This window comes from Notothenia rossii (assembly GCF_949606895.1).
Source record: "Notothenia rossii genome assembly, chromosome: 3".
Taxonomy (NCBI): Eukaryota; Metazoa; Chordata; class Actinopteri; order Perciformes; family Nototheniidae; genus Notothenia; species Notothenia rossii.
Window position 1 is genome coordinate 80,249,672 of NC_136901.1, and position 13,656 is coordinate 80,263,327.

Sequence of the window (13,656 nt, forward strand, 5' to 3'; positions counted from 1 at the left end):
CACATCTTTTTTTCCTTTTATTCTTGTTTAACATTTAACATTTCAGTCAAAGTCTTGAATACACAAGCTGTTTATATTTCAGCATAAAACTCAAAGACCTCATTTTAGATTTGGTTTCTTCTGATAATCCATTGGAAGATACATATAACAGATTATCAATCAAAGCTGGTATGTATGAGCAGCGTTATGTCAAAGCATATTATTCTCTCTGAAATATTCCAGTAAGGCATGTGAAAAAGCTTTTGTCTCATCAAACTACACAGAATCCTGGATTAGATTAGACTAACAGTGCACATCACAATCCCACAAAAGAAACTCTGTTGCCATGTTAGTATCCAACACTGAAACAAGTTGCATAATGTATGAGTAGATAAATGACTCAAGCTAGTGCATAATTAGTTGAAATAACCTTTATCGTCTGCCAACCTCATAAAGAGAAGTTTCACCAATTTGACATTTGTTTGCTAAATCACAAACAGAATAACATTTATGTTTGTTTGAGGCCGTAATAGCCTGTCAACAAAAAGGTTATATTTCTGCAAATTAACAGTCTAAATGTCAGTGTTGGCGCCACTCCACTTTAAACACGATCCTCTGTGCAGCTCACACCTTCTTGGCACAGTCGGGGCAGTGGATTTGCTCTCCGTTGATCACAAAGCGCTTGTTGGCCAGCGAGAGGCAGCACTTCTTGCAGTTGAAGCAGTACTCGTGCCAAGAGAATCCCTCATAGTTCACCACGTTGGTGCCGTGGCCGAACCCTGCGGAGAGCGGAGGACAGCCGTCAGTCAGCAGTGTGAGACAGGTGATCATGCTTCACACACAGTTCTCTTTAAAACATTCCTATCATTTGTATTAAGGTACAGCTTGGGCTTAGGTAATGAGAACATTGGGTTTTCCGGAAATTAATTTGGATGGTGTTGCTGTCTGCTGCATTTGACTTGTATAGGAATCATTCAGAATGACCAGTATGATGGCTGGCATCATTTATCTTAAAGGATAAACTGGGCTAAATAAATAATATACCAGAATTTAAAGGAGCAGGAAAAATGGATTAAAGGGGAAATACTATTTCTTTATTCAGCTGGGCTGTAACACCTCACATTTTTCAGAACCATTCATGTAATGTTTGTACTTATAAGAAAGACATTTGAATATCTTTATTTAACCAAGTAAATATTGATTAATTAGCATATTATTATTATTATTATTATTTCAATATAAATAATATTTGGACTTCGGAGCTGATCCAAATAAATATGTCTTATGGCCAGTGGGTTGTAATCTGTCAGAGGCCATTATAGTTGTACAGAAAGAAAGTAAAATGCGCTACAAAATTATTTCCCAGTATACCCACAATGCATTAATTCTAATAAAAACATCTGCTCATGCTTCCCTGACCTGTGATTGGGTTTTTGCATCCATGGCACTTCTTGGCCACATCAGTCTTGAAACAGTCCACGCAGTAGACGTCGTTCTCGTGGGAAGTGAAGCGAGCTCCAGCCAGACCTTTGTGGCAGGTTTTGCACACGAAACACTCCGAGTGCCAGGGCTGGTCCTGGTAGCTGATCCCTCCAGAGGTGATGGGCTGAGAGAGGGAGGGAGGGAGAGAGAGAGAGGAACATCTTAAACCCTACAGAGGTGGAAAATCATTCCCGTTGCTGAAAGTGAACGGTCAGCCCCACAGTTTTATTGATATAGACTTAGCACTATGGATGAGATGATATGATATGTGGTTGTACCTGCTTGCAGTGGAAACACTTCTTGGCAAACTTCTTGTCGTGGCAGGGAGCGCAGTAGATGTCTTCCCCTTTGGTCAGGAAGCTCTGCGTGCGGATGGGCTGCTTGCATTCAAAGCAGGTGAAGCATTCCTCGTGCCACATCTTGTTCTTGTACTCCACATTCTGGGATCCTGAGACACAGAGATCAAGAAGCATTGTTATGGTTTAAAACATGTAAAGTAAAAAACAGTCCACTCTGTCTGACAGTGAGTGGATTCTTTGGGATCCCCGAAGAGAGGTTGAAAAAGAGGTAGAGTACAGCTAGATTGAGTTTAAAAGCAGGTTAAATCCTTGGTAAGAAACTTTGCACACATTTAATAAGCCTTTTCTTTCATTAAAGCCTCTTCTTTAAATGTTTTTTCAAATGTTACTTATCTCTCTGTTATATGAAATAGTTGTTACTAGAGAAAATCACCTTATGGGTTATTTATAAAGAACATACTCATACATCTACTTCATCAGTGTTGCGCAGAAGTGTTTCAATCAGGTACAAATGAAAGTGTTGGGCGACCTGAACAACAATTATCATAATGTTTTATTCAAACATCCTGATTGGCAATCATCACATTTTCCAACCGTGCCCGACCCACTTCAAACCGGAAAGAAAAGCACAGATACAAAATACACAAATACAAAAGTGTCTCGAGCAAAACAACAACGGTTCTCACTTAGCTCATTGACAACCACATCTTTTATAGTAGGAAAAAATTAGTTTTTAAAGTAAGAATAGTGAACCCACCTGGCAGGACCACCTTGTAGCAGGCCTGGCACCGGTTGCCATCCTCCCGGGAGCCACACTTGCCGCACATTATCTTGCCATCGTCCCGGGCGTTGAACGGCTCGCTGGCCAGCGGCTTGTAGCACTTGACACAGCGGAAACAGTCCTCATGCCAGTGACGGTTCTTATGGTGCAGCTCCTGAAACACAGAGGATGTTAGGAGAGGTCTCTCACCTTGTCCTCATGCAGACCTCATCATGGAGATTGAGGCTCAGAGCAGGTTACAGAACGAGCCAATGAGACAGACATGAGCCAAGAAGGAGTTAGGAGATTTAGATGCTAGAAATTCAATATAAAGAATTTAAACCTTACTGGTGGTATATTTTTCACACATTCAGCTCCCTGTGGCTGAGCGGTGAATTTAATTTGGAAGCAACCACCACTGCTGAATGACGGACAAGTTTAATTCGAGCTTGAGACTGGATGCTCTCTGAACAGATATAGACAGATATATCATCCCTTTTTTTATGTTTTTGTATTAATGTAATAACATTCATAGTAGACATCTCAAAAATTCAGGGTGGATATTACTTTTTCACAGAAGACATTTTAAAATGTTACGGTAGAAAAGGCAAAAAGTGTGAAAAAAAATGATGCCTGAATTCTGTTGAAAGGGCCGAAGAGCAGACAGCAAATCAACTCAATTGATCTTGGCCAACATCTCAGTTTCAGATGGTTTTGTATCTATAAAAGCTGAAAACATTATCTTAAACTAGTAGAAAACGATTTTAGAAAATGATTTGTGATAAGTAAAAAGACTGATGAGAAACTAAAAAGACATGTAACGTATGCATATTGTACAAATACGGAAATTGTAGCTAGCTTATAATGGGCTGCATTATTTATTTATTTATTTTTTAAATGTGTCCAATTCTGTTTATTATATTTTAAAAGCCATATGTCTGAGCAGAACAATGCGGCCATTTTCTGTTTATTTAAATGTTTTGATTGTATCTTCTCTTTTACTCATTCATTATTTCTCTGTCACTCAGACACTGTGTTTTCACCTTGGAGTCAGCGCCGATGGGGCGTTTGCACTCTGCGCAGGTGTTGGCGCAGAGCTTATCGAAGCACTTGGTGCACACGTGCTTTTCGTCCTTCTTCACATATTTCTTCCCGTGCAGGTTGTCGCGGCAGTAGTAGCAGTCGAAGCGATCAGTCATGGTGGAGGTGAGATAACTCCTGGGAGCTCCTGAGAAACACGAGACATTATCAGACTCTAAACATCCCTACATGGCAGAAAGTCACCAGATGGGGACACTGTTGCCTTTTCTATCATCCTCGTGACTCTGAAAAAATGCAATTAAGACATTTATTTATATACAACACCACAATAGTTGATTAAAAGGGCTTTACAGAAATAAATAACAACAGAAATGGGGAACATGAATCAGCATTTAATGACTAAAGCAGCAAACTCACGCCCCAGTCTGTTACTGTAAATCTGACCTCTAAATGCAAAACAAATCTATGCATAACTTGGAAAAAATACATTTCACATGTGTCTCCTTGAACATTTAAAAGACACATGGAGCTCTTAACAGAAGCATTCCAGACTGATGAGAGAAGTGAGAGTGATGTTAGAAAATGCAGCCCACAGATGGCTGTGCGCTTTCCAGCCTGCAAACTTTTTATCAAGCTCTCACTGAAAGACTTAGGTCATATTTTTAGATCGTCTGGCTCATTCCATTTCCCTCCAAATCTCATACCCCCACTTCACTTTGGGTTGTATTTTGTCCAGGTCATTATATAAGCTTTCAGTGTAAACACCATGTTGTTTCTTCATTTATCAACATTCCTATATTCCCATCACAGCCTGCATCCCCTGAGAGCAGACTGAGTGGTTTCCTGAAAAAACAGTGCGTAATGTGGAGTGTGTGGAAGCTGTATCAGTGTGTGACCTTTACATTGATTTATATCATGTTAATCCAGGAAACAAAAATGGAGGAAACAATGGGAGGAATGGCATTTTTTGTTTTAGTAACCATAGGAACAAGGACAATATTTATGAAAGGCGTCTGCAGCTAAGTGGGACGTGGTAAACAGCCGTGTGAAGGAGAGGGGCCTCCTGCAGTGAGGTATGTGCCCCTGGTGTGTGTGGATTGCGAGATGAGAGAGGGGTGTGTGTGGATTGAGGGATGAGAGAGGGGTCTCTATCTCTGTGCTCCAGGGATAAAGACCGGACTGAGCACTGAGCCCCTCACTCCGCCCACACTCACCTACTGGTGGCATCTCATGGCATTGAAACCCTCCCAGTCAAACACTGTTGAATCACACACACAATGCTGGGGTCTCATTACTGAGCCGAGCCAGACCTATTTTGGAGCGGGACCCTCTATTTACAGCGCTTTAACCTTCCAGAGGGGACAAATGGAGAGGGATGCAGAGTGATGACCACTGGGAGTGTGGAGCTATTGTGGCGCCATTTGAGACACGTCCAGTAATCTTTTGTTACAAACAGTGTGACAGCTGCCCCCTGTCAAACAGCCATGGTATGTTCCGACCCTCAGCCGCGGAGGGGAGCAAAGTGAACCACTGCGGTTCCTTTGGAGAGCAGGAAAGGTCAATGTGAGACCAGATTGAGGGGTGAGTCAGCGTGTTGGGAGATGATCAGAGGCAGGGCGACCCAGACACGATATCAGCCAAATCAAAAGCTACACTGTCAAAATGTTCTGTTCTCTCTTGACTCCTTCTTATCAGGTCATTTTATAATATATAGCTCTCATAATGCTTTGGAGATTTACAAAATCACTGTCACTGTAAAACAATGCAAACTCTGGAACAGCCTGTTCTCCAACATACATCAATAAATTAATGAAATGGAAGAGTGCTCCATATGTAAACACACAGATTTCTACGACATGATGAAACCAACATAAAACAAAAAAACTTGTTAACAAAAATGTAATCATAAACCCATGAGATCACATCTAAAAAAACACACAATGTGGTTTAATTTTGGATAAACAGTTCTCTCCAACAAGGAAAAACAAGTTTCCGATTTTAGATTTGGACATTCGAATGTTAGCTGTTCGTTTTGCTTCAAGATGTTGTTTGAACATGCCACACATCAACAAAAGATGGACCTTTAAACTTGGATCTTATTGTTTAAGATTTTTACACATTTCAATGAGTCCTGTGTTGCATAAGGACATCATAAACAAACAATCCTCAAATCCTTATCTGGTTACAAGTCTTCAAATTAGCTGATTTAAAAAAAATTAAGAAATTGAAGGATTATGTTTTTTTTTATTGGTAGATAGATTATTTTACTTTTTAGGTTAACTAAAACATTTAACATCCACTGTCACTAATCTGAAAACAAGGCTATTTTTCTTTTATGAAGTTATAAAAAATACTTCTTATACAAGACAGTTATCTTGTGAAATATCGTGTTAAAAAAGCTTTTACAGGTTCAGTTTGAGTCTTGGGCAATTTTTCCCAAACTTCACAGGGAAAAAACGCTAATAACAGTACGTTTTTTCGATTTTGCCCCTGATTACTGATAACATATTAAATAACTTAATGTATCATCCACAGTTTGAACCAGCCATTTTTATGTGAAGTTACCTGAGTGTCTGAAAGCCATGATGCCGGTCGGGAGGAGGACAAGAAGAAGAAATAAAAAGAGACTACTGGAGGAGACGGTAGCATCCACAGAGGGTCACTCCCAAAGACCACAGCCTGGTTCAGTTATGGGGGGCTGTATATACCCCTCTGTGACCCGCAAACACCCCTGAGATCACGTCCAAATCCAACCCTAACCCACACTCCTTTTTAGGGTATGGATTAGAGAATAGGGCCGATGAGGGACAGTATGAGGGGATAGATTAGGTGATAGAGACTGGAGTCCACTGCTGTAACATCAGAAGGTACAAAATAAAAAAAGGGTTTTGAATGATGGCCCTGAGGGATCACAGATACTCCCACTGCCCCGACATAAAAAGTTTTGTTAGAGTGCTCAGGACATGTACACATGACATGCTGGATCACTTAACATCATAACTGAAAGGGATGACTCACAGGGACGAGATGATATAAATGACTGAGTTGAGGAGAGACAAAGAGTGTCATATGAGTATGTCTTCTTATCTTCTCTCTTATATAAGTTATTCGTTTAGTATCCAGCGCTTCAACCAGCCCTTTTTAATACATTTTATCTGAGTAAGTTAGTAGGAAAAGAAGAAGAAATAAAAAAGGAAATACAGGAGGAGATGGTAGCATCCAGAGGGTCAAACCCAGAGACCACGGCCTCGTTGAGAAAGAGTTTGTTCAAAACTAAACTGCGAAGTGAGGCGAAGTAGAATATCTTAGAATAGAGATGAATAAATACTGTCAGGGATTTCTTTCCTGTTTATCTTTTTGTGATTCTTGTTCAAAAAGGGAAGATTTATTTTAAAGCTGCAGGAAACACCGGTTGCATTCCTGATCTCCTCTCTTAAAACGAATGCCCTCACTGAAGACATTCTTCCTCATCAAGAAGAAGAAGAAGAAGAAGAAGAAGAAGAAGAAGAAGAAGAAGAAGAAGAAGAAGAAGAAGAAGAAGATTTAATTTAATTTAATTTAATTTAATTTAATTAAAACAAAACAAAACAATTCTAACCTTCATCTTTTAAACTTTAAAATAATACGAAAAAAGCCCAGGCATTTTGATTGCATGTAAACCGGTAATAACTTGTTACTTGGCCAATTGGGCAGCAGAAACAAGTGCAAATGGTTTGATAACTTATTTACTCAAGCAGTGGATAGAAAGCTTTGTAAGATTCATTCAAAGGTGTGTTCTGGTCGTTTGACGTCCAATAATCGCTCCTTTGAGCTCTGTTTTTGGTCTCTACCAACTCCTGAGGAAAGTATCTCACTCTCTAGCAGAGCAGCTGAGAGCCTCAGTATGTTATCCAGCTGGTCTGTAACTGTGTCAGTCTGCTGTTCGGTGCCGAGCAGGCTGTGGACTGTGAGTTCTACAGATGGTCTGTAGTGTGAGAGTGAACCAACAGCGTACATTTGTGGGCTGGAAAACCAAAACAAATGAGCTGAAAATAGCAACAAAAACTCCCTGCGGAGAACTGGGTGTTCACTTTCTGTAGGGTCATCAACACCTTGAACATTACCTGTAGTCATGGATTTGTATCTAACTACTGATTATAGCTGCTTCACGTAAATATTACCATTTGTATCACTGCCAACCCACTATTCTGATATAACCCATCATCATCTTTTCTGCTTCGAGCAGATGCTCCACAGATGGCACTTTACTCTGATTGGTTTGGGCCTTCAGCGTCAGACGAGTTTAAATACAGAAATGTTGAATCATGATGGGAATGAGAGGAGACTGAGAGCCACCAGAGACCAGAGTAACTCTTAACTATATCAAATAAACCTCTTCATATATCAGATACAAAACCAATCAATGCAGTCTGCGTGACTGTGTGCTTGGCCTTACAAAGGGCATCTGCTTGTAATTACATTATATTTGATTTGGTCCATTACCATGGAGCCCAGCATGGCGTTTGTCCTTTTTCTAATCTGTCACCCAATTACTCTAAAGCCATAAAGACTAATTAATGAGCAGGAAGGCGCCAAGACTCCCGGCCTACCAAACCTCTTCCAGTAGTGGGTCGGCTCTCTGATACAGCAGGACATCTGTTCCTCCTCCTCTAATGTTTCACCTCATTTTCTTAATCCCCAGCCAGACACTTTGTCTATTCTTTCCCTTCATTTCACATCTCTCAGTCATGGCATCGTGCATTTCTCTCTGATTATGTAACTTGCATAAGAAAGTGTAGATCTTACTTCTATATATTATTGAGCAACAGTATTCATTAAAAGAAAGCACATTTAGCCGGATGTGAACAAAGAAGAAGGAAGTAAGTTTGTGAACTTGCAGAAAGAACTTTGTGAGCACAGTTGATAACTCAAAAATACATATATATTCAAGAAAAATACATATTACATATTCGGTATGAACATATTGTGTAATGCTTCAATGGCAAGTTATTTTGGAAGTAGGGTAATGTGAGGGGACACACATTAGTGTACCACACCGGCAGTATAAATATAATGTATTATAACCATCGCATTTGGAAAATTGAGCACAGTCAAATGAATCTGTCTTAGTCAAGTTTTCTCATTCTGCATTCAATTGCCATTTTAATAATCAAGAAACACATTTAAAATAAAGTCCAACTTAGGACAAATGCCTATAGTAAACAACTGTTGTTTAGATGCTGTTAGGAGAGCTTTTATGCTGAAGCGATGTCTATCTGTCTTCTTCCTGCTTTGAGTTTCCTGACAGCGCTCTCATATGAAGTGGTGTCAGTCTCATCTGCTAGCTGCTGTCCTGATATGACTGGATTGCAGAGCACAAATCTACACCTGCCACCTCCAAAGCCTGCTTTTAATAAAGTGGGACTAACTGCTGATCCTGTGGGACAATAAATAAAACTATAAATATATTCTCTACAAATAGAAAAATATAGCATGAAGGCTTAATCGCTTTCTTTTTCACTAATGGAATCACTGCAATATGCTCAGAGCATATCATGAATGTTTTGGCTAGGTGTTGCCTCTTGGCTACAGGCCCATCACCCTTCAGAGAGGTTGTAGTTTGCTGGTACAGAGAAACAGGACATCTGGCATGTACTTCCTCAACCATCAAGTGCAAATCGCTCAGTTTGATAGGAACTCAAGCCCACACTCTGTTCACTGTTACCAATGGCAACAAAAAGGTTGTATCTGAGAACTCGTCTCTCAACATGACCTCTCGCCCCCGGACATCCATGAGTCTCAGTCATCCTCCAAATCTCAGTCAACCTGGTTAGTGCGCAGACAGAGCGAGCCACACTATCATTGTCAGGGAAACAGTGACTCACTCACTCACACTCTCTCACACACACACACACACACACACACACACACACACACACACACACACACACACACACACACACACACACACACACACACACACACACACACACACTCTCATTTGTCCAAACACACACAGCTGTACTACAACACACACAAAAGGTCAGTGAGCGCAGCAGCAGGGTGTGGCTGCAGGACCCAGACACATAGAGGGCAAATACGTGTGGACAAAAGGCCACAAGGGGGGCGCTATCATCACAGTAACACTCCTGTCTAGTGGATATGGCTAAGTGTTGCCAACACACACACATTCACATTCACATACAAACAAACAAAGAAACAACACACACACACACACACACACACACACACACACACACACACACACACACACACACACACACACACACACACACACACACACACACACACACACACACACACACACACACACACACACACACACACAGAAACACTTTCAGATAAAGCCTTCACTGTAGGCCAGCAAGCACTTGAGCTCTCGTCTCACATGACCCGAGCCTCTAGACACAGTCAGTCCTTTCTGCTGATGTGAGGAGCAGCATTTTTAAGGAAGCTGTAGTAGTGACTTCCTTGAGGATACATACAAATCATCTGAAATCTTGTCTCTCTATTTTGTCATTTCTGAGACATGTGATGTTCTGGCATCATTTTAATTTACATTTTAATATTGTATATGTAAATGTTCACAATAAGAGACTATTTTTTTCCCACACAAGCAGCTCTCAGTAGCTAATCCAAGCCGATTTCTGTTATCCCCTTAACTTAAGGGTACTTTTACTTTACAGGAGTTTATTCGAAGACTGTACTTTTATTTCAGAGGCAAATATTTGTTGCACTCTCTTTAGCGATCTGAACAAGCTATAATAACAGTTAGTTACTAAAAGCTTTGCAGAATAATTGAATAACCAACATATGATCAGCTTCTAAAATGTGATGAGTCTTCATGGATATAAAACTTTTCTGGCAGATTAAATACTTCTTTATGAAATACTATAATATGAGTTTACTTTTGAAAAATGTGTTTGTTCAACAACAACAAAAAGAACACACTCTACTTTAATGCTACAATAAGAGGCTACTCCGTTTACTTTGAATGAAGAAATATAGAAAGTAAACATCAACTGTGTTATTAATAAATCCCCATCTGACTCTTGTAGCCCTGCATGAAATCCTGAACACATTAGCTTCTTCTCTTCTGAAAATCGTACAGTCTTTTCCTTTCTTCTTATCGTGGCTTTTCCTCTCACCTCTTGTCTTTCTTTCTGTTATATTTGAAAGTAAGAATGTTCAATTCAGCTGAGGCTCTGAGCTGAAGAGAGGAGAGGAAGAGGAAAGCAGTGCGAGACAAGAAGTTCAACATCCACAAGAGAGATGATTGCCTCCACGCAGCCAACACAGACAAACAAGCGGCGTTGCCTATTTAGGAGTATTGCACTGGTCTGCTGAGAGCGCTGTTTCATGTGTCTCATCAACTCGATCATCTGCTCTCAGACACACCCTCTCTCTTTTCTTTTTCTGTATGTTTCTCTGCTGCACTTGAAGAATAAAAGTCATGATGAAATGTCTCTGCCTGAATAATTTGAAGGCACTAAAGTTCCAAGTGTGGAAAATGTCCTCTTGCTGAATTCTACATATGAATGAACAATCTGTTATGGTGCTGCTGGACTGTTTGTATGCTTATTTTATATCAGACATTTATAATTAAAATACTTATTATATACAATTAGTAGTCCTAAAATTGATGTATAAACTGCAGCATAAAAATCCAAGCCCAAAAGAAAAAGCAGTCTTTTGAAGTTGAATGTGGGTTAATTTATTACTTGGTGAAGTTCAAAGTTTTTATGGCTTTTGAAGGATGGTGAAGTCATACTTAAGCCATAAGGAGGTCCAGTGTGCCAGAGAAAAAGGAGCTAATCTCCAGGTCTCTTTAATGACATCATGCATTTGGTTTGGCAGCTGCCAAAAGCAGAAAGGGAGGAGACGGTGATTTAGGTTTCAACAGTTTCAAGCCACACATGATGGTGCCTTTGCGCTCTGCTGTTCATTATAGGGATGCCAGGAGTCCACCGACAGTATACAAAAACAACATGTGCATTCATAATATCACAATGTCCTCATTGAGCTGGAGTACATCATATTGTTACGGTTTACACATAGACATTATGTTATGTATGAGGGGTAATGGAAGTAGTATTCAGACCCTTAATGTCATATATTTAAATGTCATACATTCACAACTTCTATTCTAAACTATTGTATTGTACCATAATTCTCAATGTAGGCTACTGCTATATGTAACCAATATCTTAATGGGTTTGATGACATTTTTTTTTTAAGTTTTGGTTGTAACAGTGCAACATTTTATGAAGTATTCATAGTTTTGTTTCCAGAACCAACCATTTAAAAGCTGTTAATACAGTTAAGCATAGATGTAAAGGAGCATAATTAGAAATTAGCCTCAAATCATAAATAAATCTATTTATTCTGGCTATGAACAACATCGCTCTTATTTTAAAAGGTTATAAGTCACTGACTTATAGCTAAAATATAAACGTTTTTTTTTTTTTTTTTAAAGGAAAAAAAAAGGTTTAAGTATGTTTCTCCAAAATATATGAACACGTGGGTGGAACTATAGAGATGCACGCAAATGGATAGTAACACATGTGCATTGACAAATACAGTTCATCACCTGTTAGGCAGCAAAACACTGTGCTCCAACTAAACTTAAGTGGACTGAAACATGTATTTGTGGACGCTCTGTTTGTAACTCAGGATGTAACTGATCTCAATTATATCGGAAATCTCCACCCGATGAGTTAAACGCAGCAATTACGCACTTGACATAACTAATCCTAAATGGACCAAATAGCCGGCTGGTGATAAACTTCCTCTGTCCTATGAACAGAGCAGCTGTCTGATAACCTGCGTGAAACAGAGCTGTGGTTTTGGACTCACCTCTCCAGAGCGAACAGATGAGCGTCTCTCTCTGAAACAGCAGCAGCAGCAACTGTGTGTCCGATGGCTTCAGCTCAAATGTAAAATCTGCGGGGGCAACGCAGCTTTAAAAGACAGAGGGAGCAAGAGAAAAACACTTCAGGACATGAGCCAAACCTCTGCTAGCTCTCATAAATAATGACCTCAACCAGGAATTTACAAGATCTCTTAGTAAAGTTCTCATTGGCACTCGAAGCAAACGGGATTCTACAAAAAACAATTAAGTCATAACTTTTCTGCATCAACGAGCAGGCAGACTTAATAATGGCTTGTCTGTGTCAGAGCTAGGCTGATCTCCATTTATTATGTTTCATTGTTTTAATATGTAAACATTTCTGGTGTTTATTAAAGATGGTCTAACTTATTCACACGTTTGCCCTTCCTCACTCCTCTCCTTCTTTGGTAATGAAAAGAAAAATCAAGATGACTCAGTCTTAACACCAAAGTAAATACATGCAGCCCTGTACACTTAACCCTCAAAGTTAAGCCATTACAATTACAAATAGATGATGAACTGCCCAAAAAGTGATCCTCTAAACAGATGCCAGCTTTAATTTCAGCTGTCATTGAGACTAAACAGCTCTCAGAGCTCCATCCAAGGATCCAGAGGAAACATCTGACTCTAAGGTGAGAGGGAGGATTCATTTGTTTGTAAAGTCAGCATGAAGAGATGAAGGGAAGGTTTAAAGATCAAGTCTGTAGTGTTTAAGGTGACCAGGCTCTTATAAACAACTCTGACAACAAGTATGTTGTTTTTTCTACTTACACTTGGTAACCCATTACCCCATTTCACTGTTGATACTTTGGATAGATGTTGATAATCTGTGAGTGTCCTTCACATATCTGGCTGGAGATATTTCACTGTGAACATTTCCAGGAATAATGGCAGGCTAACATTTCCCTAAAGAATCCAGTATTGAGGATGCATTGAAATGCAACAGAGGATGCACAGCATAAACCTCCATCTGGTATGTATGTCAAGAGCCTCATTTTGTGGAAATCCTTGTAAGTGAAACTCTTTGCTTTATTTAAAAGCATTACATATTTTATTATGAGTGTGAAAACGGTGGAATGATCCTTGATTGATTTGACTCATTCGACAAAATAAAGAAATGTGTGGAAATCAAGTGTAATGCTGCTGAGAGACCTCTATTATTATCCACACAAGCCAAAGAGCTAAGTGTCCCTTTAAAACAGCTA

General features: G+C 39.7%; 1 protein-coding gene across 2 annotated transcripts; it reads right to left on the minus strand.

Moving 5' to 3' along the window:
* Positions 1 to 4: 4 nt before the first annotated feature.
* On the minus strand, positions 5 to 12,570 carry fhl1a (four and a half LIM domains 1a). 2 transcript variants are annotated; one of them, XM_079671480.1, is made up of 6 exons: positions 12,418 to 12,570; positions 3,564 to 3,748; positions 2,518 to 2,695; positions 1,740 to 1,909; positions 1,399 to 1,585; positions 5 to 758 (listed from the first exon to the last, which is right to left on the minus strand). In XM_079671480.1, the coding sequence occupies exons 2-6, from the start codon at positions 3,717 to 3,719 to the stop codon at positions 604 to 606; spliced, it is 846 nt and encodes a 281-aa protein (XP_079527606.1). In that variant the 5' UTR covers positions 3,720 to 3,748; positions 12,418 to 12,570; the 3' UTR covers positions 5 to 603. The 2 variants fall into 2 exon arrangements, with proteins under 2 accessions (XP_079527606.1, XP_079527605.1); XM_079671479.1 differs by lacking the exon at positions 12,418 to 12,570 and adding an exon at positions 6,127 to 6,303.
* Positions 12,571 to 13,656: the final 1,086 nt, after the last annotated feature.